Genomic DNA, 21299 nt, shown 5'->3' with positions numbered 1-21299 from the left:
CATATTTACTACAAAAGCGTCATTCTAAATGGTAGGTGTATTATTCTATCTATTTATACAAGTGCAGGTGGAAAAATAGTATATTTAGGGATCAAACCAGTCCAGGAAGTTCGCTTCAGTTCAATCGGCAATAATAATTGCTCAAACTTACACAACCACAGTTAATCTTGAAGAAAGGTAATTTGCTCACTTCAAAGCCTTTCGAAGTTAACTTTATTTATTTGAATGCATGATCCATTCTTCTAAAGGGGAAATATATTATAAAAACTAAATCTGCCTCATTTGGTAGAAGAAAAGTCTCTTCTCCATCTCGGACCAAATTTCATTAAAATCAATACAAATGCAATTCCGATAAGGTCAAGGAGGCCCAATCCTGTAAAGCACCAACCATACCCAATTTTCTCAATAATCTTTTCCACGATTACCGAGGATATTGCAGCTCCAACATTTCTCATGAAATTTGCAATCGCAACATTTGTTGCCGGTTGGCCTGTTGAGCACTCTGTGAGATAAGTTGTATTCCCAACAAATACCCATGTCATTCCGAACCCTCCCAAGAAACTGAATACAAAAACTGCTGCTACATGTACATTAAAATGAGCACACCACCCATAACCTAGTATCCCAACCATTGATATCAAGAGGCCAATAATTTGAAGATAAAAACGACTCTCAGGAATATGTTCTTCCTTTTTCAGTACTATTCGGTCGATGATACGCCCTCCAATAATCGAACCAATTATAAGCGAAGCTCCTGGGCATAGGTAAGATACACTTAATTTCCAGGAAGGGAATTTGTAGTTCTCTCTCAAAATCTTAGCGAATGTTATGGTCATTCCATAAAATGTAGCAAAAAGCAAACCACCATTTATCGAGCATAACAAGAGTGGTTTGAACTTTAGTAATTTCCAATAGACTTTTAGGCTTGGTTTTGGTGGTCTTGGAAACAGTATGCTCTCTTCAATTAATTGCTTTTGAATGAGCCGTGGATGAACAATCCACCTCTTACCCCTATAGCATTCACCCCTTCCTACCAAGCAACGCAAAGTTTCAGGTAAAAAAAATAGTATGGTAACATAGATTATCAGCCCTATTATCGATAAGAATCCAAAAATCCAGCGCCAATTTCCTTGGCTTGCAATCAAGCTGAAGAGAGGTCCCAAAATAGGGCCTAATTGTGGACCTAACATGAAATAGGAGATGGCTCTTCCTCTTTTTTTAGGAGCAGTTATGTCTGCAACTGTTCCCGCCCCTACAGACATGACACTAGATGCCCCAATTGCCTGTATAATCCTAAGGATGAACAAAGCTGCAACATTTGCTGGGATGGATGCTAGCAAAATATTGGAAACGATGAAAAATAGCAATGAGATGATATACAATGTTTTTCTACCTCCAAAGTCGGCCCATGATGCCCAAAATAATGGGGCAACCGCACAAACAGCCATAAAAACAGAGACTGTAGCATTAGCTGTGGTTGTGGATATTTTAAATACCTCTTGAATAAGAGGTAAAACAGGAATATATATATTCCCAGCGACGGGTCCCAAGAAACCAGCGCTTGTCACTATACATATAATAAGAAGGGTCCTTCCTTCTGAAATATCAGAGTACGGCGGCAGGTATCGCAGAACAGTTTCAGTTAGGCCAACATTCTTTTCCAAATCGTCTTTGTTATGTGTAACAGAATCGGATGAACAACTCATACCGTATGACAGTGCAGTTTCTACAGTCAAAAAAGAAAAGAATGAGAATTAACAAATATTTCAAATGATATTTTTAACTAGTCGCTACCCAATATAAAAAGCATGATAGAAGAATACTCAGGATACCAAAGAATAAGAAGGAAAGAAATATAGGAAATATACCCCTTGAAAGAGTAAATTTGCTCATTTTTGGCAAGTCCAAGCATGCATGTAGTTGCAAATTTCCTAAGATGGACAAAAACAATTACTGTCTAATCAACGTTTTTTTTTGGCTTCTTTAATGACTCAAACTGAACACTTAACATCCATGGGCATATGGGACCAACAGGAGTTAATTTTTCTTCCCAATTTGGATCTAACAGAATTTTGAAGGCTAACAAGACCTTCTGAAGGAGTGCCTTCACTTCAAAAAGAGCAAATTTTTCACCTAAACACGCTCGCTTCCGACCATGGAAGGCTGGCAATGCCGCACTTCTTTTAGAAGATGCATACTTCTTATTGATTTCCTCCAATGAATCCCCCCACCTCTCTGGTCTGAACTTATCAGCGTCTGGCCCCCAAACATTAGCGCTCCTACCAGTGCCGAAATTGTTATATCCAACATATGTACCCTTTGGTATCTTGATATCCTTTCCCAAAGTAACATTTCTAGTGGTCAATCGGTTAACTATTTGTCCTAAAGGTGGATACATTCTTACGCATTCATAGATAACAGAGTTTAAATATGTCAGCTCATCCAGCTTGAGCATTATTTCTTTCCTAATTTTGTCTTGAACGTCTTCATGCTTGGCAATGACAAAGAACAAAGACAACAAAAGCAAAAGAGGATTCTCATGCCCAGCAACCATCAATATAATCGCATTATCCATGAATTGCTTCTCGTTAATTAAGCCTTCTTGTAGAGCAAGCACTAAATGGTCGCTTCCCGTCAACCATTTATTTGGAACATGCTGTCCTGTCTTAATAATATCTCCAAAATACTCCCTGAAAGATTTTACTTCTTTTCTGGCCTTCTTCCGACTAGGAAAAGGGAAGGAGTCCAAATATGGGAAATTCAAGAATAAAGGGTTGAATATTTGCTTCTTAACATAGTTAATACGTTCATGTAGCTCAGAACGATTCTCATTTAACGTACCAAAATTGATACCCAAAATACAATGGCCAACGTTTGCTAACGTATATTTCTGAAGCAACTCTGTAACGGGTAACGGATTACAACGATCAACAACTTCTTTTGAAAGAATGTCAAGAAATAGATCACAATTTGTTTGCACGGCTGCCAAATTTGGGAACTGAATGCTCGCTGAAACAATATCTCTGTATGCTTTCCAAGTAGCACCATGGGCGCTAATAATGTTATCCCCGGTATAATCAGCAAGCACTGAGTTGGGAATCTTCTTTTGATTCCCACTCTTAGAATAAATATCATCATTTCTGAATATCTCAAGCAAGTAGTCAGGACGGGTCACTATGATATTCCACCTAGATGCAAAATACAACTTTACAGCCCCAAATCTCTCCATCTTCTCCCTCATATATCTGTTGTAAATTTCTTCTTGATCCATTTTTGTAAAAACCCCTAAAAAGGCCACATAAAAGGGTATAGTCGGTATTGACCTAGGAAAGTCAAAAGGGGGAAGGACAATGCCCATCACCAAGTGCATCGAATACAATAAAACAGCTGTAAAAGCCCATAATAAATATCGTGTAACATCCAGTTCTTGCATGTTGTAGATGAGAGAGAATATAAAAACAAAGCAGCTAAGAAAGATTAACACTTAAATAATTGATTTTATTCAAAAATTTGTTATGTTTATTCAGTCCAAATCTATTTTGTCTGCTAACTATAGAAAGTACCTTGTGAGGTAATTATAAATGTAAAATGGGAAAGTCAAATGAGAAGTTCCAAAAGAAGAAAGTATATTTCAGAGGCATGATATGAGAATTTCACTAAGTGGGTTCACTTTTTAATACAAGCTTTTCTTCAGTAGCAGAACGAATTTGGCTCGAGCTCAATTGGGTTATTATATATGGGCATCTTCGCTACATTTCCGTCTTTCCACATATGATTTTGCACTATTTTAATTTCCAATAACATCTCACGTTTCATATGACCGTACTCAACAAAGATAGTAGTAGTTCCACTACTTGTTCAGATTCGGAGAGTCAATTCAAGAGGCCTACAGTATATGAAAGAATTCTATTAATATATTCCAGAGATGACGACAGATTTATCAACAGGCGCAATTTTCATGACTGCGAGGAATTGGACTTGGGTGATATGCTCTCATTTTTGACTTCTTCCCGAAAGGAAGGAAATAGCGATAGGGCTATAAAAAAATACGAATTTGGCAACAAATGTATTTGGGAAACCGAGAGACAGAATCAATGGACTGGTGTGGTAACTGAAGACTTCGAAGAAACCAAATTCGAAAGTTGGTTTATTGAACTAATTATTAATCAATCAAGAATCCAATTTACTCAAGCACCAAGTATTGGATTCGAAATATACACAAATGTGATTGCTGATAAATTTGCCCACGAGATAAAGAATACCATTGACGGAGACAAATGGGACCTTGTAGGAAAGTCTTCTTTTAAAAAGTCGGTGAACTTTTTCACTTCAAAATGGCAAACTTTAGAAGCAGTTCTTCCAGCATTCCCTTGTAAATCTTCCAATTTTGAGAAGGTCGCCGGAACGATGCCAGACAAAGGAGAAGAACTTGCACTCAGAAAGCTAATAAGGTTTTCTGAATCTATCAGGAGAGTTTATCCTCCTGGTATAATTATTTGGATTGTCAGTGACGGCCATGTTTTTAGTGATTGCAGTATGTATATCCATTTCCTCATGCTGAAATTGAGTTCTTACTAACATTCACAGTTGCGGTTGACGATAATATTGTTAACGAATACGGGAGGGCCTTAAAGGAGTTGTATCTTAGAATAAAGCCAGAAGATTCAAATCCAGTCAGATTTTGTTCTTTGCCTGAGATATTTTCACTTGAGAGTTCAAATTTTTTAGAAGATACTCTTGAGGATGTGGAATTGGGGCATTATCTTCCAACTATAATTGATGACGAATCAGAACTTTGTAGGAAAATATTGGTTACAGCCTGTGATACGGACTCTGGTAAATTGAGGGAAGATATAAAGACGGATAACCACCCTCGCTTACATCTATTTAGAGGGTTCTCTAAATTCATGACTGAGGATTTAGCTAATCATCCCAAAATTTCTGATATATCGAAGAAAAAGTTTAAGAAAATTGTTGCAAATGTTGCATTTGAAATGATTAAAGTATGTATTTCGAATAGTGTATAAGGAAAAGGGTTTACTAACTAATTGACAGAGAAATGACGCTTATTCTAATTTGGTTGAATTAGTATTCCCCTTTCATTTGAGGTTTTCTATTCACGCTCACAATAATGCTGGCCCCAAATTTGGAATTCAACTCTTGTCAGTACAGGGTCCCAATAAATGCCAGGCAATTAATTCTATTGGAGATCACATGGCCCCTAGTACAACAGATTTGTTGCACATTCCAACCCCTTGGCACAATAGCGTTGTCACAATTGATGACAACGATACTTACTATATCATCAAGGCAAGCAAAGTCTTGCTGGAATTGAAGAGTGGAAGGGGTACCGGAGGTTGGGACTCTAAAAGACTCCACTACTACTTTTTCAGCCATTAATATTTTTCAATTTGTTCTAGAAATAACTAATACTCTTATTTAGAATAATACTTGTTTTTTTAAATCTAATTATTACATATTAAAGAATCTACCCCTTCTTGTACTTTAGAAGAAATAGATAAGGTTGAAAGAGGAAACTACAATCTATGAGTATATTGTATATTGTTCAACTAACCACTAGACGGCTACCTACGTGAATGTTTTGGTGTGCATATAAAATTTTCAAATCAAAAACACGATTTCAATTAGTGTCTATTTAAATTTAGTTACTTGAAGATTTATTTAAGTCATCACAGTGTTAGGAATAATTTCAGTTATCATGTCTCCTACTCCATTACAAATCAAGGTTAATGCCTTGAAAAGGTTGATCAAGGAAGAAAAGTTATATCAACAAGAAGTCTCCGAACAGGAACAATATGTCAACCACATGAAGTCCAACAACGCGGACGAGTACGAGTTGAAGAAGCAGATTCAAGTGTTGGAGGAGTCCCAGAGAATGGTTCCTGAAGTCACTAGAAAGATCCAGGAACACAAGGAGGCCTTGAAAGTATTCTTAGAGAGCTACAAGGGAGACGAGGATACAGCTGCTGCCCGTGAATTGGTCGTTTAACCGACTTAAATATATAGAACAAATAGACGCGAATAAGTGATAAAGTGGCCCAGTATGAGGTGCTTGTAGATACGGGTCTTACCTAGTGGAAGCAATAGACTGTAGTTATGCGAGAAGCATTTTTAAAATTATGTTTATTTATTAACCTATGAACGGTAAAAACAACGATATGCATTTTTTGAATTTTAGGATACAGAATAATTCAGGAACAGTAGAAAACAGCTTTCAGACGACATTCTTAATGTTCTAAGATAGTCAAGTTACCAGTAACCACGACGTTCTCCAAGATAGATCCATTAGGAATATCAATCTTTTGACCATCATTACACACAATAATGACGGTACCCTTCAAAGTGACACCTCTACCCAAGGTGACGTTACCTGTGATAGTCAAGTGATCTAACTCCAAAATCTTAGGCATGTGAGCCACTCTTTGTTGGAAGCCGCTGACTTTTTTGAAATGGGAGCCCAATTTGATCAATGGGTTAGCAAAGCCTTCTCTAGTTGGATCTAATTTCAAGGCACCGTGCTCTAAGAAGAATAAGTCAGATTTGACTAATAACAAGTCAGAACAAGTCTTGACTGGCAAGAATCTAGATCTTGGAACAACAACACCGTGAGCACCTTGGAAGTGTCTGATGGCAGCACCAACAGCGGTTTCCAATTGCAACACGTTGATGTCAGAAGAACCCTTTGAGATAGTCTTCTGGTTTGGAATAATCTCAGCCTCAATGGCATTTTGTTCCACGAGCTTCTTGATAGCACGCAAGTTAATCCACAAGTTGTTGGTGTTGAAGTACTTGAACTTCTTAATACTCTTGAATTCTTCGACATGCTCGTTTGGAACTTGAGCGATTTCCAAGAGTCTAACCGAACCTTCGTAATTGATTAAAGTACCACCCTTGACATCGGCTCTGGTCTTGTTAGTCAATTCCATGATGTACTCGGCACCAGTCTCAATCATATGGTCAAGGATCTTGGTGTCAACAGTGGCACCCAAATTGTCACCGTTAGAGACGAACAAGATTTCTCTTCCTTGAGCCAAGAGAGCATCTAATTCTCCGGATTGAACCAAGGCTTCAAACAAGTCACCATGTCCTGGTGGGTACCAAGAGTCCAATTCATCGTCAAAAGACTCTGGGACTGGCAAAAGCGAGTCCTTGTAGATACGTGGGAAACGAGACTGGTTGAAGGTCTTGACTCTGATTCTGTGGCCCTGGTACTTCTTAATAATCTTGGCAGTGTCAGCGTCGGTGTTGAACGAGTTCATCAACAAAAGAGGAACATCGGCGTCGTACTTTCTGTTCAAGTGTTCGATTTGTCTGACAGAGAGATCAAGGAAGGTGTTACCATCTCTGACTTCAATGACCGATTTAGGACCGACACAACCCATGGAAGTACCTAAACCACCGTTCAACTTAAGTACGGCCAACTTAGAAAGGTTAGTGTTGACGTTAGCCTCCTTCAAGGAGTTGTATTGGACAACCTCATTTGGCGATGGAGATTTGATCTTATCCCAGTCAAGAGTAGTACCGGATGCCTTGTCAGTGAGGTATCTTCTGAAGAGAGCAAAGAACGAGTCCATTTCGTTCTCAAAACGTTGGAGAGCCTCTGGGTTCTCGACGGTATCGGCGAGGTTGTTGAGGGCATTTCTCATTTGCGAAGCAGCCACGGTGGTAGCCGTGTTGTCAAACGCCTATGGGTTTCAGTTAGTATAAGAGAACAGGAATATGGGATGCTAGAGAAGCATCAGATGCAATACTGGTCAAGTGGATACTTGGGTGGATAATACTGGACAACTTTAGCTAAGTTGAAAATATAATTATAATTATCACGACTTCCACATTTATACGACGGCTCGTGATGGTGTATTAACCGCCATTATGATTAGATGCTCCTGGATCGAAGGATCAATTCAATTGGCGGATCCAATGGAGCTCATCCACCACTCTGAAATGAATCTCACAAATGCCAATTCATCCATTGCCTTTTGCCGCCATGACTTTTTTCACAAAGAACAACGTTCACTCCGAGTCATCGCTGATCCATAGGTTCACCTCACCCAGTATCCAACATTCTAGCGGTTAACAGCATCCCCCCAATTACACGAAGATATTACTTACATAGGTGGATTGAGTCTTGGTATGTTTCTTTGGGGTAGCAGACATTTTGATTAATTACTCAGAATTTCGACAAAGAGAAGCAATTCGCCGTCAATTGATCACAATCACTGACGTGGGTGGACTCAAGGTTATATAGGCTACAGTAGTAAAATTGGTCCACGCCAGAAATGGAAGGGGTCGTGCACAGATGGCTAAAACAAACCACCCACACACCCTCTATTATTAGTATAATTTAGTATATACACACATTTCCAACAATAGTAGTGTGGTAGATAGAGAGGTAGTGGTAGTGGTAGTGGTGGTAGAGAATTAGTGGTAGAGTAGTAGTAGTCGAATAGTAGTGGTCGTACTTGTTATAGTAGTATTAATATTATCAGTGTAGTAGTAGTAATAATGACAGAAATTCATTTATGCCTGCGGTATGGGGGGAAAGCGGAGAAGGGTTAGTCCGAAGCGTCAGCAGTAAAGAGGTTAGAAATGATAAATGAGACTCAACGTAAAGATTATACACTTAGCAGTCCGAATGGGAGGCTGCAAGCAGTTCCACAAGAAGGCATCGTGGTTGTGGTGCTTTTGTTGGGGTGCCAGAAAAATAATGTCTACAATTGTTGTTGTTCTGCAGTTCAAGAAAGCAATGATGCTACGGGGTTTCGGTTAGTGCAAGAACTTCACAACAAAACAGCAAGGGAAAAATAACTCCATTGCCAGTCGCAATGAAACGTCGCAGGAAAGACCTGCGATTCACCCCCTACCACGACCATCATTACTTGCTTTGTCCAAGATATGCCATACCTGATGAGAGGAGATCTCGCTGTGTTCCTGGAATTGTAGCCCATGAATGTCCAGTTATGCACGGAACCATGCCGAATGTACAAATTCTACCATTGCCAATAACCCATACCTGCATGAACAGAGCCAAAAACCTGTAAGTCTGGGGGAGAAATCCTGTACTTGACGGAGACACCCCTATTTCATGTCCCTTGATTGGGCTGTAGCTTCTTGCTTAAACAAGCCTTAAGTCGACCCCACCTTCTGATGGTTTGGATGGTGGTTAGCGGTGGATGAGAGTTGTTGAGGCAGATAGAAATGAAATGGCCGTCGTCTGGGGCCCAATGTAGAGTTTTTGGGTGGACTCTTTGCTGGGTTAGGGGCGGGCCGTGTGGTAACACCTGACATCAGGTTACACGTCGAACATAAATTGTAAGGTTTTCTGCAACCTAAGATGATAATATATCCCGCCTTAGTATGCCACAAAGGCTATGAAGATAAAAGAGGAACGCCTGGACTGTCCATGTCCCACACGCTTCTCTCACGTACAATCCCTTCATTTTACAAAAGCCTGCATCGCTATGCTTCATTGGCTAGGCAAACTCTTTTTCCCTTGACGATTGCATAACAAACAACTAATCTGGACGGTATATTTTATTGGTTAAGCGATAGAATTGTCCAGCAAAACCATCGCACTAAACCCTGTTTTGTGCATTCTTCCGAGAGCTAGCGCGTCTTCTTCGTGTGGAATTAATGTGGTTTACACATCTGTTCAAGGAAAATATGGAATCAAGCGAGCCAAAAGGAGCAAGTTATCTCCTCGGAACCCTAATGGATGGATTTGTTCTTTATGGCAGATTTGGGATTTTTCTATTTATAGACAACACGTCAATTCCATTACTATTAAAAGGTGATTCCAAAATAACTTTTTTTAAGTGATACTGAATACAATTGCCTTAACAATAGGCACTACAAGGTATCACCGCCAGAATAAAAACCCTCTAAGGCACTTTCCAATCATTATGTGTTATTTGTAGATCAAAGATTTACCGTAATTGCATGATTCCCACATTTTTACAATTTTTAAAATATGGTAGCGCCGACGAACTGTTTATAACGCGATTAACAGCTTCGACGAATTATTCAGTGTCCCAGTGGCCGAGTGGTTAAGGCGACGCCCTGCTACATAAGCAGCTTAGGCGTTGGGTTTTACCTGCGCAGGTTCGAATCCTGTCTGTGACGCCATTTCTTTTTTTACTTTTCACATCAATTGAAACACTTATGCAGTTTAGTATGGCTAGGTTAAGTCTCTTCAGCAAAAGTGGGTGCTGGCAGTTCATATGATATCGGCGCTACCAATCATTTTATTGGTTCAATTTTGGATGCGAAAAATCAAAATTCATCTACCAAAATGGGATTTCGATTTTTTTTTTTACCCTAAATACACCCTAAATACACAATATTATCTAAAAAAATGCCGTGGAATGTTCATGATTCCTCCTCTATAATTTCGTTCATCATATTTTCCTCGTCCTGGTGCTCATCTCTATACCAAACGTCAAGTATGAACTTGTACCATGCCTGTGTTACATCACTTAAATTTATTACAGTTCCTCTCTCTCCTGTAACAGGGTTACCCACCACGTCATAAGAACACCAGTAAGGATTACCCTTGTAAGCGCCAAATTCTTCTTGTTTTATCCAAGCTTGACTGGGTTCTCGAAATCCTTCAGAGAAAATCGGGTCTCTAATAGTTGGTGGCCGCATGATACTTTCGATATATAACGGGTTTGATACTATTTTATTCTGGAATATGCTAGAATTTTCTCGGATCATTTCCGTTTTTTCTTGGTCTCCAGGCTTAAATATATTGTCGACTTTCTCCTTTTCTTTCGTTGTAAACTTCGCTTTTAAGTCCAACTGGAAAGCCATATTGTCTGACCTCCAGTTTTCAAGGTGGTGAGAAGTGACATAAAGCAAAGTGAAATCATCGACATCTGAAAGTTGTCCCCATGAAGAAGAGCACAACTCCTGAGCCATCGTCGCAATACTTGGTTTGTTCATTTCAGGTGTTAGTATTCCAACAGAAACAGCGTAATTGTTATTGAAGTTGACTCTATCGTTGGTTCCTGCAATCTCTTGACCGACCCAAAGGAATTCAGGATTCAATTCGTCTTTTATCAGTTCGAATCTCGTTGTGAAGATTTTATATAATTGGAAATTGCTTGAGATTAACAAGCCACTCAAAACCTTCGATTTGTTAATTACCATTACAGATGGATCCAATAAATCTTGAAATCCCTCTTCAAAAACCCTGTTTGTGGGAGACATTTCAGGGTCTCGCATATTAATGCCAAAGTAGACCGCATCTTCTTGCGATGGCATTAGTTGTGCACGAATAAAATTCGTAACTTCATGGAATCCTGGAGGAAATCTTCTAACTTTCGTGGTGTAATGAGATGGGTTCTTGAAAAATAAGATACCATTCTGTTTGTAGGAGTCATTCTCAAAAAAATGTTTCCCTAAATTTTCCACCAACGGAATGGAAGAAGATCCAAGCACGATCGACTCTTCAAATGAATTGAATATTGTACTCATAGACAAGACAAAGTTGGGGCTATTATAGCTGTAAGCCTTTGACACCAAGGGATGCTGTTGCTTGTTTTTCACTGGAGTCAAATCCGCAAACCATATAATTTGTTTAGGATAGTCATCATTAGTGACAGCAGAGACTTCCACTGAGTTCTTATTTTTCAATTCCAAGTACTTCTTATAGGAGCTAGGCAACCTCGAGATATCGGTTCTGGCTGCAAAAGCAATCTTTTTCATTTCGTCCTTAGTAAGATCTCCCAAGTGCATAACTTCTATAGGAAACTGGTTTTTCATAGCTCGAAGGACCTTAATCAATCTTGTGATATTTTCGATTTGTTTATCTCTTGGAGATACAGGGAGAAGAGGGATTACTATACCTTTCCCATTACTTTTACCTTGCAAATTTCTGGTGAAAACTTCAGACTCTTTGTAGCTCTCCAATTTCTTTTTATCAAACTCTGGAAATTCATTTGGGCCCAATGTGTCTCCACGCCAATTTTCAAATCGTGGAAGTTCTCCAGATATCCATGGATAGAGTCTTTTCTCAAAATTGGTCCCCAATTTCTTTAATTTATCTACTGGGGAGCTGGTTTCATTCCACTTCTCAAGATAACAGGTACCAAATACTTTGATGTGGTTAAATTCTTCAAAGATCTTCAGTTCAAACTTAGACAATTCCTTACTTGCAACTACGAATTCTTCCTCGAGCTGCTTCAAGTGGTTATCGTTGACTCTTTTGCCAATTTTGTGAAGTTCTAATCTTAGTGATCGCTTTCTTTCCCTAATCCACTTTGACTTCTTATATATGTCAGCATTCACGTTGACACTTTGAATCCATTCTAAGTCGACTATCTCCAGACCCGGATTTCCAGGATAGACACGAGATAGTTCAGTAAAGTAATCCGTACATGCCTGGGAAATCGGCACTACGTCCTTTGATGTTCTTCTGGAATCTCGCTTGATCCACTTTTTATAGATGGGATTCTGGAATCCCGAGCGGGCATTCATTATGTCATAATCCACCACTCCTCCGGGTTCTGGTCTCAGATTGTGTGGTTCAAGAATAAAGAATACACCCAAGCCCAACAATGCCAAGGTGAGAAGCATGAATTTTAGACGTCGCAAGGCATTAAAGACAACCCGTCTCGCTCTAGACACTGACGACATTGACATCATCAGGGACAATTTTCTTGGTATTCTCTGGAAGACCGTCTAATTGTACGATCTTACAATACCATGTATGAAAATAGCCTGAAAACTGGTCTCGGTGATTCCAAAAAATGTCAACATAAAAAAGTAGTCGCGGCTCGGTAATAAATCTTTTAGTCAGTTACGTATAGGGGCTTTATTTTTTAGTGAGAGTGTGTCAAATGTGTGTTGAAGCATATTGAGATTGAATTAGACATGTAAGTTAAGTTCAATACTTATCGAGCAGAATGTATATCGAAGCAAAGATTGTACTGTCCGGGTCTAACTCAGGTGAGTACTAAAGTGAGAATGTAGTGCTACACCAGAATTGAGAATTCTTAGATAAAAGCTAGATAAAAGCTGTTTGTGACGTAGTGGAAATATTTGCAATTTATACTTTTTTTACAGCATTTTGACAGATTTATTATTTGACATAATGCATTTATTGTACATAATGCTTAAACGTAGTGAATCGAGAGATCGTTTCCTTATATGATTGGTGATTAATGTGTAGTTATATATTCATTAATATTAGATATGTGACGCGTCCGACATGAAGTCACTTCGAAATGAAAGAATATCCATTCCTATTTTGAGAAGAAAGCCATCGTTCTTGAAAAGAGACATTAGGGAGAAGACAAGACATGGCTTGAGCTGTCAACACATCTTCACCACGGATCACTTAGATAGAGGCCATCTTTCCATGTATTTCCCTCGTATTTTCAAACATTTTTATGAAATAGCTGTAGATAAGCTCGAAGAGATGATTTTGGCTGCCGACTGCGAGCCGTTCACCCTAAGGAGATGCTAAATTTCATATAAGTCAATTCAACATTATATCAACATTATATCAACATTATATTGTTGCCTTCCCGAAGACCTTATCCAACTCGTTAATTTCGTTAATTTCTTCCTCCTTCTTCTCAACTTTAGGCAGTTCATGCTTACTGGGCTTCATCACACCTTCAAATGAGTCAAATCCAGGAGCAACCTTGATTTTCTGAGCTTTCACCCAATCTCTGTATTTGTCGACGTCTGCATCGCTTTCCATGCTTTTCTGGATTCGGTACTCCAATCCTTTAGAGTCCCTCAACCATGCCTTGATTTCTTCGTCAGTCAAGTTCAATGTTGGTGGAACCACACTATTTGACAAGCTGGGTATTAACATATCGTAATTTGTATTCAAGGTCACGGCCTTTGGTGGCTGATAGGCTGGGTTATTAATCAATGGCACCTGCCGAAGAATGGGATCGCCTATAATATGTTAGTAATCTGAAAGAGTGTTAGCGATTAGCAACAACTTCTCTAATTCTAATTCTAATTCGAATTCCACTTCAAGAAACCCGCCACTCACTGTACACATCACTCTACATACTTCTCTCTGTATCATCCATTATCAAACTTACTAATACCTGGATTCTTTACCTTAAGAACATCTATTCCATAAACCCAAATAACCCTTCGCTAACAACGAGAGAGAAACCTCTTTTAACCCCAGTTATCGATACTGCACACAGACAACGTATATCGACAAAGTGCTGGAGGATAATATACTAATATACTTAATGGGTGAAGAAGGAGAAGTTAATGAGAGAGGTAAATGAAATCGACCACAAAGCGGAAGTTGGGGAGCGAAATTGACTTCAAAAAATTAAAAAAACATTGAAAAGACGTCTTTATAATTAAGACATTTTATTATGATGGAAATATAAGTAGTATATAGTACACAAGATGAAGGATGCAATTCCCAGGGATGATGACCACTCTCTGGTGCAATTGTTACCTTTCTAGCAGTTGTAAATGCATGGCTGGCACCACTCAAATCAAGTCTATCAAACGCTACGGTTAGGGGTTTGATATGTGGGATTTCAGCAAGGCTCTGTTTGGGCAAAATGAGTGCAATGAAGGGATTTTACAAAGTATTCACTCCTCCAAGAGAAGCCAATTCCAATGTGGGGAATAACTCTCACTATCGCACCAGATTTCGATAAATAGTAATCGTTATCGATCTGACTATTAGAATTTAATCAAACCGATTAGTTGTCTTTGTAATGACGAATAAGAATGTAAGCGTTCTCTTGTTTCAAGTTAGATAAAGAACGGTAGCCACCTTCCAAACGCATCAACAAACCACCAAACGAAATATACACGGACATCTTGTCGTTGTCGGCGTTTTCTTCGAATTTGTAGACTGTTCCGTACATGACGTAATCGTAATCGTCGGCCAACGATCTGTCGCCAGCTCTTGGTGGTCTCCAAGAACCGTTAGAGGTCAACATGGAGGACTCGTTACCCAACGAAGAAGCCAATGTGATGGTCAAGGAATCATTGGCCTTAACTGGAAACAACTCGCTGTTGATGTCCAAGGCGATCTTGATATCTTGCGAGGTGGAGGAGTGTCCTGTTATACGAGAGACCTTGTTGTATCTACCTGGGTCCGTCGATTCGACGATGAACATATCTTCAAACAAAATTCCCGACATTATGCGTGACTGAATGTATCCACTGGCAACGAAAATCTCAAGATCCTATCGTACACACGAATCAAGATGCTTGCTTTACTCCATTTATTGGTATTATGAAGATGTTGATGAGATGAAAAATTCTTTGGTTAGTGAGATCACGAGATATGGTTCACGAGTTATGGATCACATGAGATTTTGTACACGTGATTTAATTAACATCCTTCTTTGCAACAGAACGAAAATTCATAGTTGAACTTGTCCTACTTACGAAGGTGGTGAACATTCTTCTCCTGGTCCTCCCACCCTCTCAATCAGGATTTGGTAAACACATTACCAAATATAGAAACAGTGCAATTTCGTACCTTTTAGTTTCGAAAAGATTTTAAAGGGGAGATTAAAGGAAGACACTAGACGGATCTATAGTTGGTGGATATACGTTTCTCAGGAGGAAATTGAAAGGGGGAAGATTCTCGATTTAGCCAGTGAATAACCGTAGAAAGTTCGTATTGGAAAATGTTAGCCACTATTGAAGAGAAAAACGATGGCTACGATGGGTTTTCGTCATATGACAGAGAAGTAGCACCTGTGAAGAGTGGCAGGTCAAAAGCAGTCAAGGCCGGACTTGTATTGGTTTTCATCATTTTATCGTATTTTGTCATTTCACATAGTGTTTCCAAAGAGAAGATAACAAGCTTAAGCGACCCGATCTCATATCTTTCACATATTCTCGGCGATGAGAGCTATAACTACGTCCACAACTACGAAAGAGACAACGAAAAAGATACGAAAGAAACCACAACTGATAATAAGACAACAGACAAGACAACAGACAAGACAACAGAAAAGGCAACAGATAAGACAACAGAAAAGACAACCAGCACTAAAAGTACAGAAAAGGCCTCGAAGACGACTTCAACAGAGGCCAAAACTACATCTCTGAAATCGTCTGAGAAGTCGACTCCAACTACAACCACTGATTCCACCACCTCGACAGACTCAACTGAAACCACCACTGAGCACAAATCTGTGCCAATATATAACCAACCGGGTATCAGGTTTGTATTTGTCTTGTTCGGGTTTATTTTGCTCAACATGTTTGCTATTTGCATTCATCATGTCTACTTAAAGGCAACTACTCTGACCAAATCATATAGAAACGTCAACCAGAACATATCTCCGTTTTAGAGGCGCAGACTTTATTTATATCATACAACAGTTCAAATATATCGTAACGAAGCATTATAGTTTTACTTACAGTAGTTTCAGACGTTGAAGTAGGGGTAGAAGTTGAAGTAGAAGTAGAAGTAGAAGTAGAAGTAAATCAAGTCTATATGATATGAAATCCGAGTTGCACAAGAAAAGAATCACTCCTGATACCCAAATTTCCTTTAACATTGTCTAGAAACTACCCTCCAACACACAGAAGATATACATCGAGGCAAGTAGAAGTTTATGATAACAATGTTTAGACAGCAAATAAACCATAGGATTATACCAGCAATGAAGTCAGGTTCATTATTATTAGGATTAGGATTAAAAATGATACTTATGGCTTATTGCTAGCAGAACTAAAATGTGCAATAGTCAATGCATATACCAATGGCTATCAAGTCTACTTATAGAAAGAGACTAGTAGCAAACATAATAGAGAGAGTACATTCTATATTATTTCACTTTTATACTTCTTTGTACTACTACAATGTGACCTGTGTCATTCCCGTCACCTATACATCACTTCTTCCAACTCCTCCACCTCCTCCACCACCGCTTCGAAGCCTCAGCCTCATCTCGGTAACAACCGAGAAACCTTTCCTGCCGCTTTTTTAGCCCCTTCCACTTCTTCCAACTCTTTCATCGGGCCATAACGGCCACGGCCAAAACCACCGGAGTTTTCCCCAAGTTTTAATTGTTACTCTAGACCGTTGACTTGTTATCTTATTTTAGTGATATCTCTATTCTCATATTATATCTTGTGAGCTAATAATACACTACTCTCAACTCCGTACTGGTACTTCGTTCTCATTCCTCGTTCTTCATTCCTCATTCTTCATTCCTCATTCCTCATTCCTCAATCCTCTTAGCCTCCCATCTCATTCCTTTTGCTCCTCATCTTTTGTCCGCCTGAAGTGGTATCCATACCATACGCCGATGATCATCACAGTACTGTTTGTTACCTTTTTACTCACCCCAATGATAATTATTATTATCTCTTAATCCTACTTAATATAATAATAAGAACCACACACTATCACCACCCATTTTTTTTTTGTTTTTCGGCCCGTGACTGCTGTAAGGTGTTGGACCTTCATAAATCTCTTGAATCCTTTATTCTGCTTCCCTCTCTCTTCTTCATTGTCTTCCATCATTGACTTTCTCCGCATCACAAAAAATTATCGTTCCAGTAGTAACTAATTTGAAAATTTCCAACTTCTATTATATTCGGGTATATTATATTATTATAGTTTGTCATTTTTGTATTGATATTTATATATCGGGACATTCGCTGCTCCAAAAAGGACTCGATTGCTATTAAATTCTCACTACACACTGGTACCGTTGAAACACTCAATTGAACCCCAGAATTAGCATACACCCAACCCCACCTTCTCATGACATCCCAGCGTAGGCTTCCTTCTCGTTCTCAGCGCTTGACACAAGTCCTTTGTGCCATTGCTTGGTGCTTGGTTGCTGCTGGACCAGTCTTCGGGTTCGCTGCCCTCAAACCCATCCTCATCGATCAAGGCATCTACGAAAGCAAATGTGACATCTCCTCCAAAGGCGCTTCACTAGGAGGAATCGCCCTTTGTGACCAACAGGACTTGTCGTTGAATTTTCTTTTCACCTTGGCTTGTATGGTCACCAACATCAGTGCTTTGCCAGTAGGCTCTATCTTGGACTCATACGGACCCCAGGTTACAGGAATAATAGGCTCCTTTGTATTGGCTCTTGCCGCTCTCACCATGAAGTTTGCAGCACACCTTCCCTTCATTGATGGTTACTTGACAGGGTACACCTTGCTAGCATTGGGCGGACCTTTTGTATTCATCTCAAGTTTCCAATTGGCCAACAGTTTCCCTAAGAATTCGGGTCTAGTTTTGGCATTACTTACTGGATCATTCGACTCTTCCTCGGCGTTGTTTCTCTTCTACCGTTTGTTTTACACTAAAGTACAGAAGTTGACATTGGACAAATTTTTCACTGGTTACTTGATTGTTCCAGTGTTCATCTTTCTATGCCAGGTCTTTATCATGCCAAAAGACTCCTATAAGACGGTGGGGACTTTGGCCAAGATCGCAACTACGGGTATCGATGAAACTGGGAAACCAATTGACCAAGACTTGTTACATCCTGAAGATAGAGATGACGATTATGTTGAAGAATACATCCCTCAACCGACGATTTCGGAGACTACATCGTTGTTGATGAGAAGAGCCTCCATTGCTTCCAGAAGAGACTCTACTATTCTGAGAAGTTCATTTGCATCCAGAGCTTCCAACAAGTCGGTCTACGAACAAGAAGCCGATGTTAAGCTTTTGCACTCCTCTGGAGGTGTGTTTGGTATATTGCATGGTTACTCAGTTACAGATCAGTTTACGTCTAACTGGTTCTACTTACTCACCCTATTCACTACTATTCAAATGTTGAGAATCAATTTCTTTGTGGCAACTGTCAAGTCCCAGGAATTGTATTTATACAATGGTGACGAAGAGATTGCAACAACGATTAACCATATATTTGATTTAGCTTTACCATTGGGAGGTATTGTTTCGATACCTTTCATTGGTTTGTTACTTGATAACTTGACAACATTGGCAATCCTTTATATCTTAACATTTTTGTCTTTATTTATTGGTGTGATGGGCTTAATATCTTGGCTACCAGGCACCTATGCTGGTATCATCGCCTTGGTTGTCTACAGACCATTCTATTACACCGCTGTGAGTGATATCTGTGCCAAAATATTTGGATACGAGAACTTCGGAACTATTTATGGAACAATTATTGCATTTTCTGGTTTCTGTAACATTCTTCAACAGGTTATGGATAAGGTCACTCACGAAGTGTTCAATATGAACCCTATTCCAATTAACCTGTTACTCACCGGATTAACAGCTATTTTTGGGTTTGGATTAGTTGCCTATGTGAGATCACAAGAACTCGAATTGAAGAGGAAAAGCTTGGAGATTGAAGCCCAAGAGGCTACAAGTCGAGCAATCCCAACATAAACATAAAACAGACAATAGAACCTACATATTTTAATACTAAAACATTGGAGATTAACTACATGCAAGTAGCACAACTTTAAAATAAAGTTTATATATTGAATTCAAAGGTGTATTACACAGCTCTTCTAAGTTTACGGGACTTCCGCTCTTGTTCTCGAACAAGATCCGGATCCAATGCAATGAGGTCTGGAATGGAGTTCACTGTTTCTCCTCCAGTGTTGTCTTCTATAACAACTTGGTCCTGCTTTTTTGGGATGGTAGCTCCATTTCCACTATTGTCTTGTTTTCTTTTCAGTCTAGTCTCTCGGACTTCCTTGACCACTTCACTCTCTTCACGCCTACGCCTACTTTCCCCGTCTTCTTCAGGATAGTTTTTGGGGAAATTCGATAGTATATCTACAATATTGCTCATGTTCACTTCTTGGCAGCCTTTTTAGCAGCAGCTTCCTTCTCTTGTTTTTCAATTTGTCTTCTAGAACCCTTAATCAACTCTAAATGTCCGACTCTACTAGCAATCAACTTTTCAGTAGAGGACATCAAGTTACTCAGATGGATCTTTGCTAATTTCTGAGTATCCAAAGACACACCCTTCTTGGATTTGTATACTTTTGGAGCAGCTTTTTTTGGGTTAATTTGCTTCTTCGTCACTCTGGCAGGTGCCTTTGTCTTGAGCTTGAGATTTCCTTGAGCCATCGTGGTTTGGTTAGCAAAAAGGTAATGAATCATATACTAAATGAGTACACTCATCTCATAGATAATCTTTTTTTGAAATAGTGAAAAGTTTGGGTATCTGCAGGATACCAGAAAGACAAGTAAAGATTTGTATGAGAGATGTTAATGGAAGGAATGAGCAGGGTGAAGAGGAGGGAATGAAGGGAAAATTGAGACAAATGGTGAAGTGACCAGTATTGGGAGACGTGTTCGAAGGGTATTATTTTGAAGGAATACGGGCCAAAAAAGGAATTAGTTGGAGGTAGTGCTAGGATTGGGCTTTCACGTTTGTTCCTAACAAAATGGGTACTATGAAGCAAACAAACGGATTAAGAACCAGAGGTGACATCTGCAGGAGCGAATTCCTGAACATCAGTAACTTGTCATAGGATATCATACTGTGCCAAAGTAAATACACATTTTAAGAGAGATGAAAAGTGAGGTACCTGTAGAGTGCGAGTACTGCCAAAACCATCCAATCTCCGCCTAATCTAAGCTATAATCAAACCAAATTGACATCGATATCAATACTTTGGAACTGCTGTCGAACTATAGTAACCGGATCTATATGCAATACCCAGCTCTGCAAATTTTGCAGTAAAATGCATCAAAAATGCAGCAATACGAGAATGAGAATGAGAATGAGAATGAGAATGAGAATGAGGACGAGGAAGGGGAGGAGGATGTGGACGAAACAGACCCAAATTCAGAGTTACCAGGGAGGATCCAGACCCAGCATTGATTTCTTTCTTTTTAATCCATTTTTTGTTACAATTAGTAATATCGTCAATATAACCATATCTAACGTTCACCTCATAACCCAATACTTAACACATAGAAAATAGCACATAACCACGAAATCTACAAACAAACATTTTCCTTACATAATACTACCGAAGAACACATCCGGCCAACAACCTACCTACCAATAAGCACACATCACACATCACACATCACACTTCACATATTCCGCCATCACACATCACACATCTCATATCTATCACATCTCCACTTACCAGCACTCACAGCACATCACATCACACATTACACACTCTCACTCTCTCTTTCTCTTTCCACCCTCCTACTCTCTCATCCCACTCTTTATTACACCGCACTGAGTCAAAAAACAATTCCTGACTCCTGCACTGAATCGAGCGAAAAATTCATTTTTGCACCAATTCGGCCTCATAAAGCAGTGGAGAGACAGACGACAGTC

General features: G+C 39.3%; 11 protein-coding genes and 1 non-coding gene across 12 annotated transcripts; 5 read left to right on the top strand and 7 right to left on the bottom strand. All coding sequences in view use genetic code 12, as the record gives it.

Moving 5' to 3' along the window:
- Positions 1–141: 141 nt before the first annotated feature.
- Positions 142–1832, bottom strand: RJT20DRAFT_11830 (uncharacterized protein). Its single transcript, XM_064915870.1, has one exon. The coding sequence runs from the start codon at positions 1704–1706 to the stop codon at positions 279–281; it is 1428 nt and encodes a 475-aa protein (XP_064777137.1). The 5' UTR covers positions 1707–1832; the 3' UTR covers positions 142–278.
- DIT2 (putative cytochrome) lies at positions 1833–3520 on the bottom strand. The gene has a single exon (XM_064915871.1). It carries the CDS (start codon positions 3431–3433, stop codon positions 1958–1960), a length of 1476 nt encoding a protein of 491 aa, XP_064777136.1. The 5' UTR covers positions 3434–3520; the 3' UTR covers positions 1833–1957.
- A 1-nt stretch (position 3521) lies between these two features.
- DIT1 (Dit1p) lies at positions 3522–5499 on the top strand. Its single transcript, XM_064915872.1, has 3 exons — positions 3522–4534; positions 4588–5003; positions 5056–5499. Exons 1-3 carry the CDS (start codon positions 3817–3819, stop codon positions 5398–5400), a joined length of 1479 nt encoding a protein of 492 aa, XP_064777135.1. The 5' UTR covers positions 3522–3816; the 3' UTR covers positions 5401–5499.
- Positions 5500–5685: 186 nt separating this feature from the next.
- Positions 5686–6125, top strand: RJT20DRAFT_124244 (uncharacterized protein). Its single transcript, XM_064916185.1, has one exon. The coding sequence runs from the start codon at positions 5720–5722 to the stop codon at positions 6008–6010; it is 291 nt and encodes a 96-aa protein (XP_064777134.1). The 5' UTR covers positions 5686–5719; the 3' UTR covers positions 6011–6125.
- Positions 6126–8224, bottom strand: UGP1 (UTP glucose-1-phosphate uridylyltransferase). The gene is made up of 2 exons (XM_064916184.1): positions 8134–8224; positions 6126–7706 (listed from the first exon to the last, which is right to left on the bottom strand). The coding sequence occupies exons 1-2, from the start codon at positions 8176–8178 to the stop codon at positions 6249–6251; spliced, it is 1503 nt and encodes a 500-aa protein (XP_064777133.1). The 5' UTR covers positions 8179–8224; the 3' UTR covers positions 6126–6248.
- Positions 8225–10049: 1825 nt separating this feature from the next.
- Positions 10050–10143, top strand: RJT20DRAFT_t21. Its single transcript has one exon. It is a non-coding gene; the product is annotated as a tRNA-Ser (tRNA).
- Positions 10144–10330: 187 nt separating this feature from the next.
- MNT4 (Mnt4p) lies at positions 10331–13104 on the bottom strand. The gene has a single exon (XM_064916183.1). It carries the CDS (start codon positions 12667–12669, stop codon positions 10390–10392), a length of 2280 nt encoding a protein of 759 aa, XP_064777132.1. The 5' UTR covers positions 12670–13104; the 3' UTR covers positions 10331–10389.
- Positions 13105–13413: 309 nt separating this feature from the next.
- On the bottom strand, positions 13414–14075 carry MVB12 (Mvb12p; the record flags this gene model as incomplete). The annotated part of the gene is made up of 3 exons (XM_064918119.1): positions 13414–13488; positions 13562–13935; positions 14057–14075. The coding sequence occupies 3 exons, from the start codon at positions 14073–14075 to the stop codon at positions 13414–13416; spliced, it is 468 nt and encodes a 155-aa protein (XP_064777131.1).
- Positions 14076–14283: 208 nt separating this feature from the next.
- Positions 14284–15245, bottom strand: RPB8 (DNA-directed RNA polymerase core subunit). Its single transcript, XM_064915855.1, has one exon. The coding sequence runs from the start codon at positions 15162–15164 to the stop codon at positions 14718–14720; it is 447 nt and encodes a 148-aa protein (XP_064777130.1). The 5' UTR covers positions 15165–15245; the 3' UTR covers positions 14284–14717.
- Positions 15246–15270: 25 nt separating this feature from the next.
- On the top strand, positions 15271–16400 carry RJT20DRAFT_124233 (uncharacterized protein). Its single transcript, XM_064916182.1, has one exon. It carries the CDS (start codon positions 15660–15662, stop codon positions 16329–16331), a length of 672 nt encoding a protein of 223 aa, XP_064777129.1. The 5' UTR covers positions 15271–15659; the 3' UTR covers positions 16332–16400.
- A 1100-nt stretch (positions 16401–17500) lies between these two features.
- On the top strand, positions 17501–19445 carry RJT20DRAFT_124231 (uncharacterized protein). The gene has a single exon (XM_064916181.1). It carries the CDS (start codon positions 17756–17758, stop codon positions 19370–19372), a length of 1617 nt encoding a protein of 538 aa, XP_064777128.1. The 5' UTR covers positions 17501–17755; the 3' UTR covers positions 19373–19445.
- RJT20DRAFT_124230 (uncharacterized protein) lies at positions 19446–20513 on the bottom strand. Its single transcript, XM_064916180.1, has one exon. The coding sequence runs from the start codon at positions 20096–20098 to the stop codon at positions 19787–19789; it is 312 nt and encodes a 103-aa protein (XP_064777127.1). The 5' UTR covers positions 20099–20513; the 3' UTR covers positions 19446–19786.
- Positions 20514–21299: the final 786 nt, after the last annotated feature.

The sequence above is a fragment of the Scheffersomyces xylosifermentans genome (genome assembly GCF_036884685.1).
Source record: "Scheffersomyces xylosifermentans strain CBS 12540 chromosome Unknown RJT20scaffold_1, whole genome shotgun sequence".
Classification (NCBI taxonomy): Eukaryota; Fungi; Ascomycota; class Pichiomycetes; order Serinales; family Debaryomycetaceae; genus Scheffersomyces; species Scheffersomyces xylosifermentans.
The sequence above is the reverse complement of the archived record's forward strand: the minus strand, read 5'-3'. Positions and strand labels throughout refer to the sequence as shown.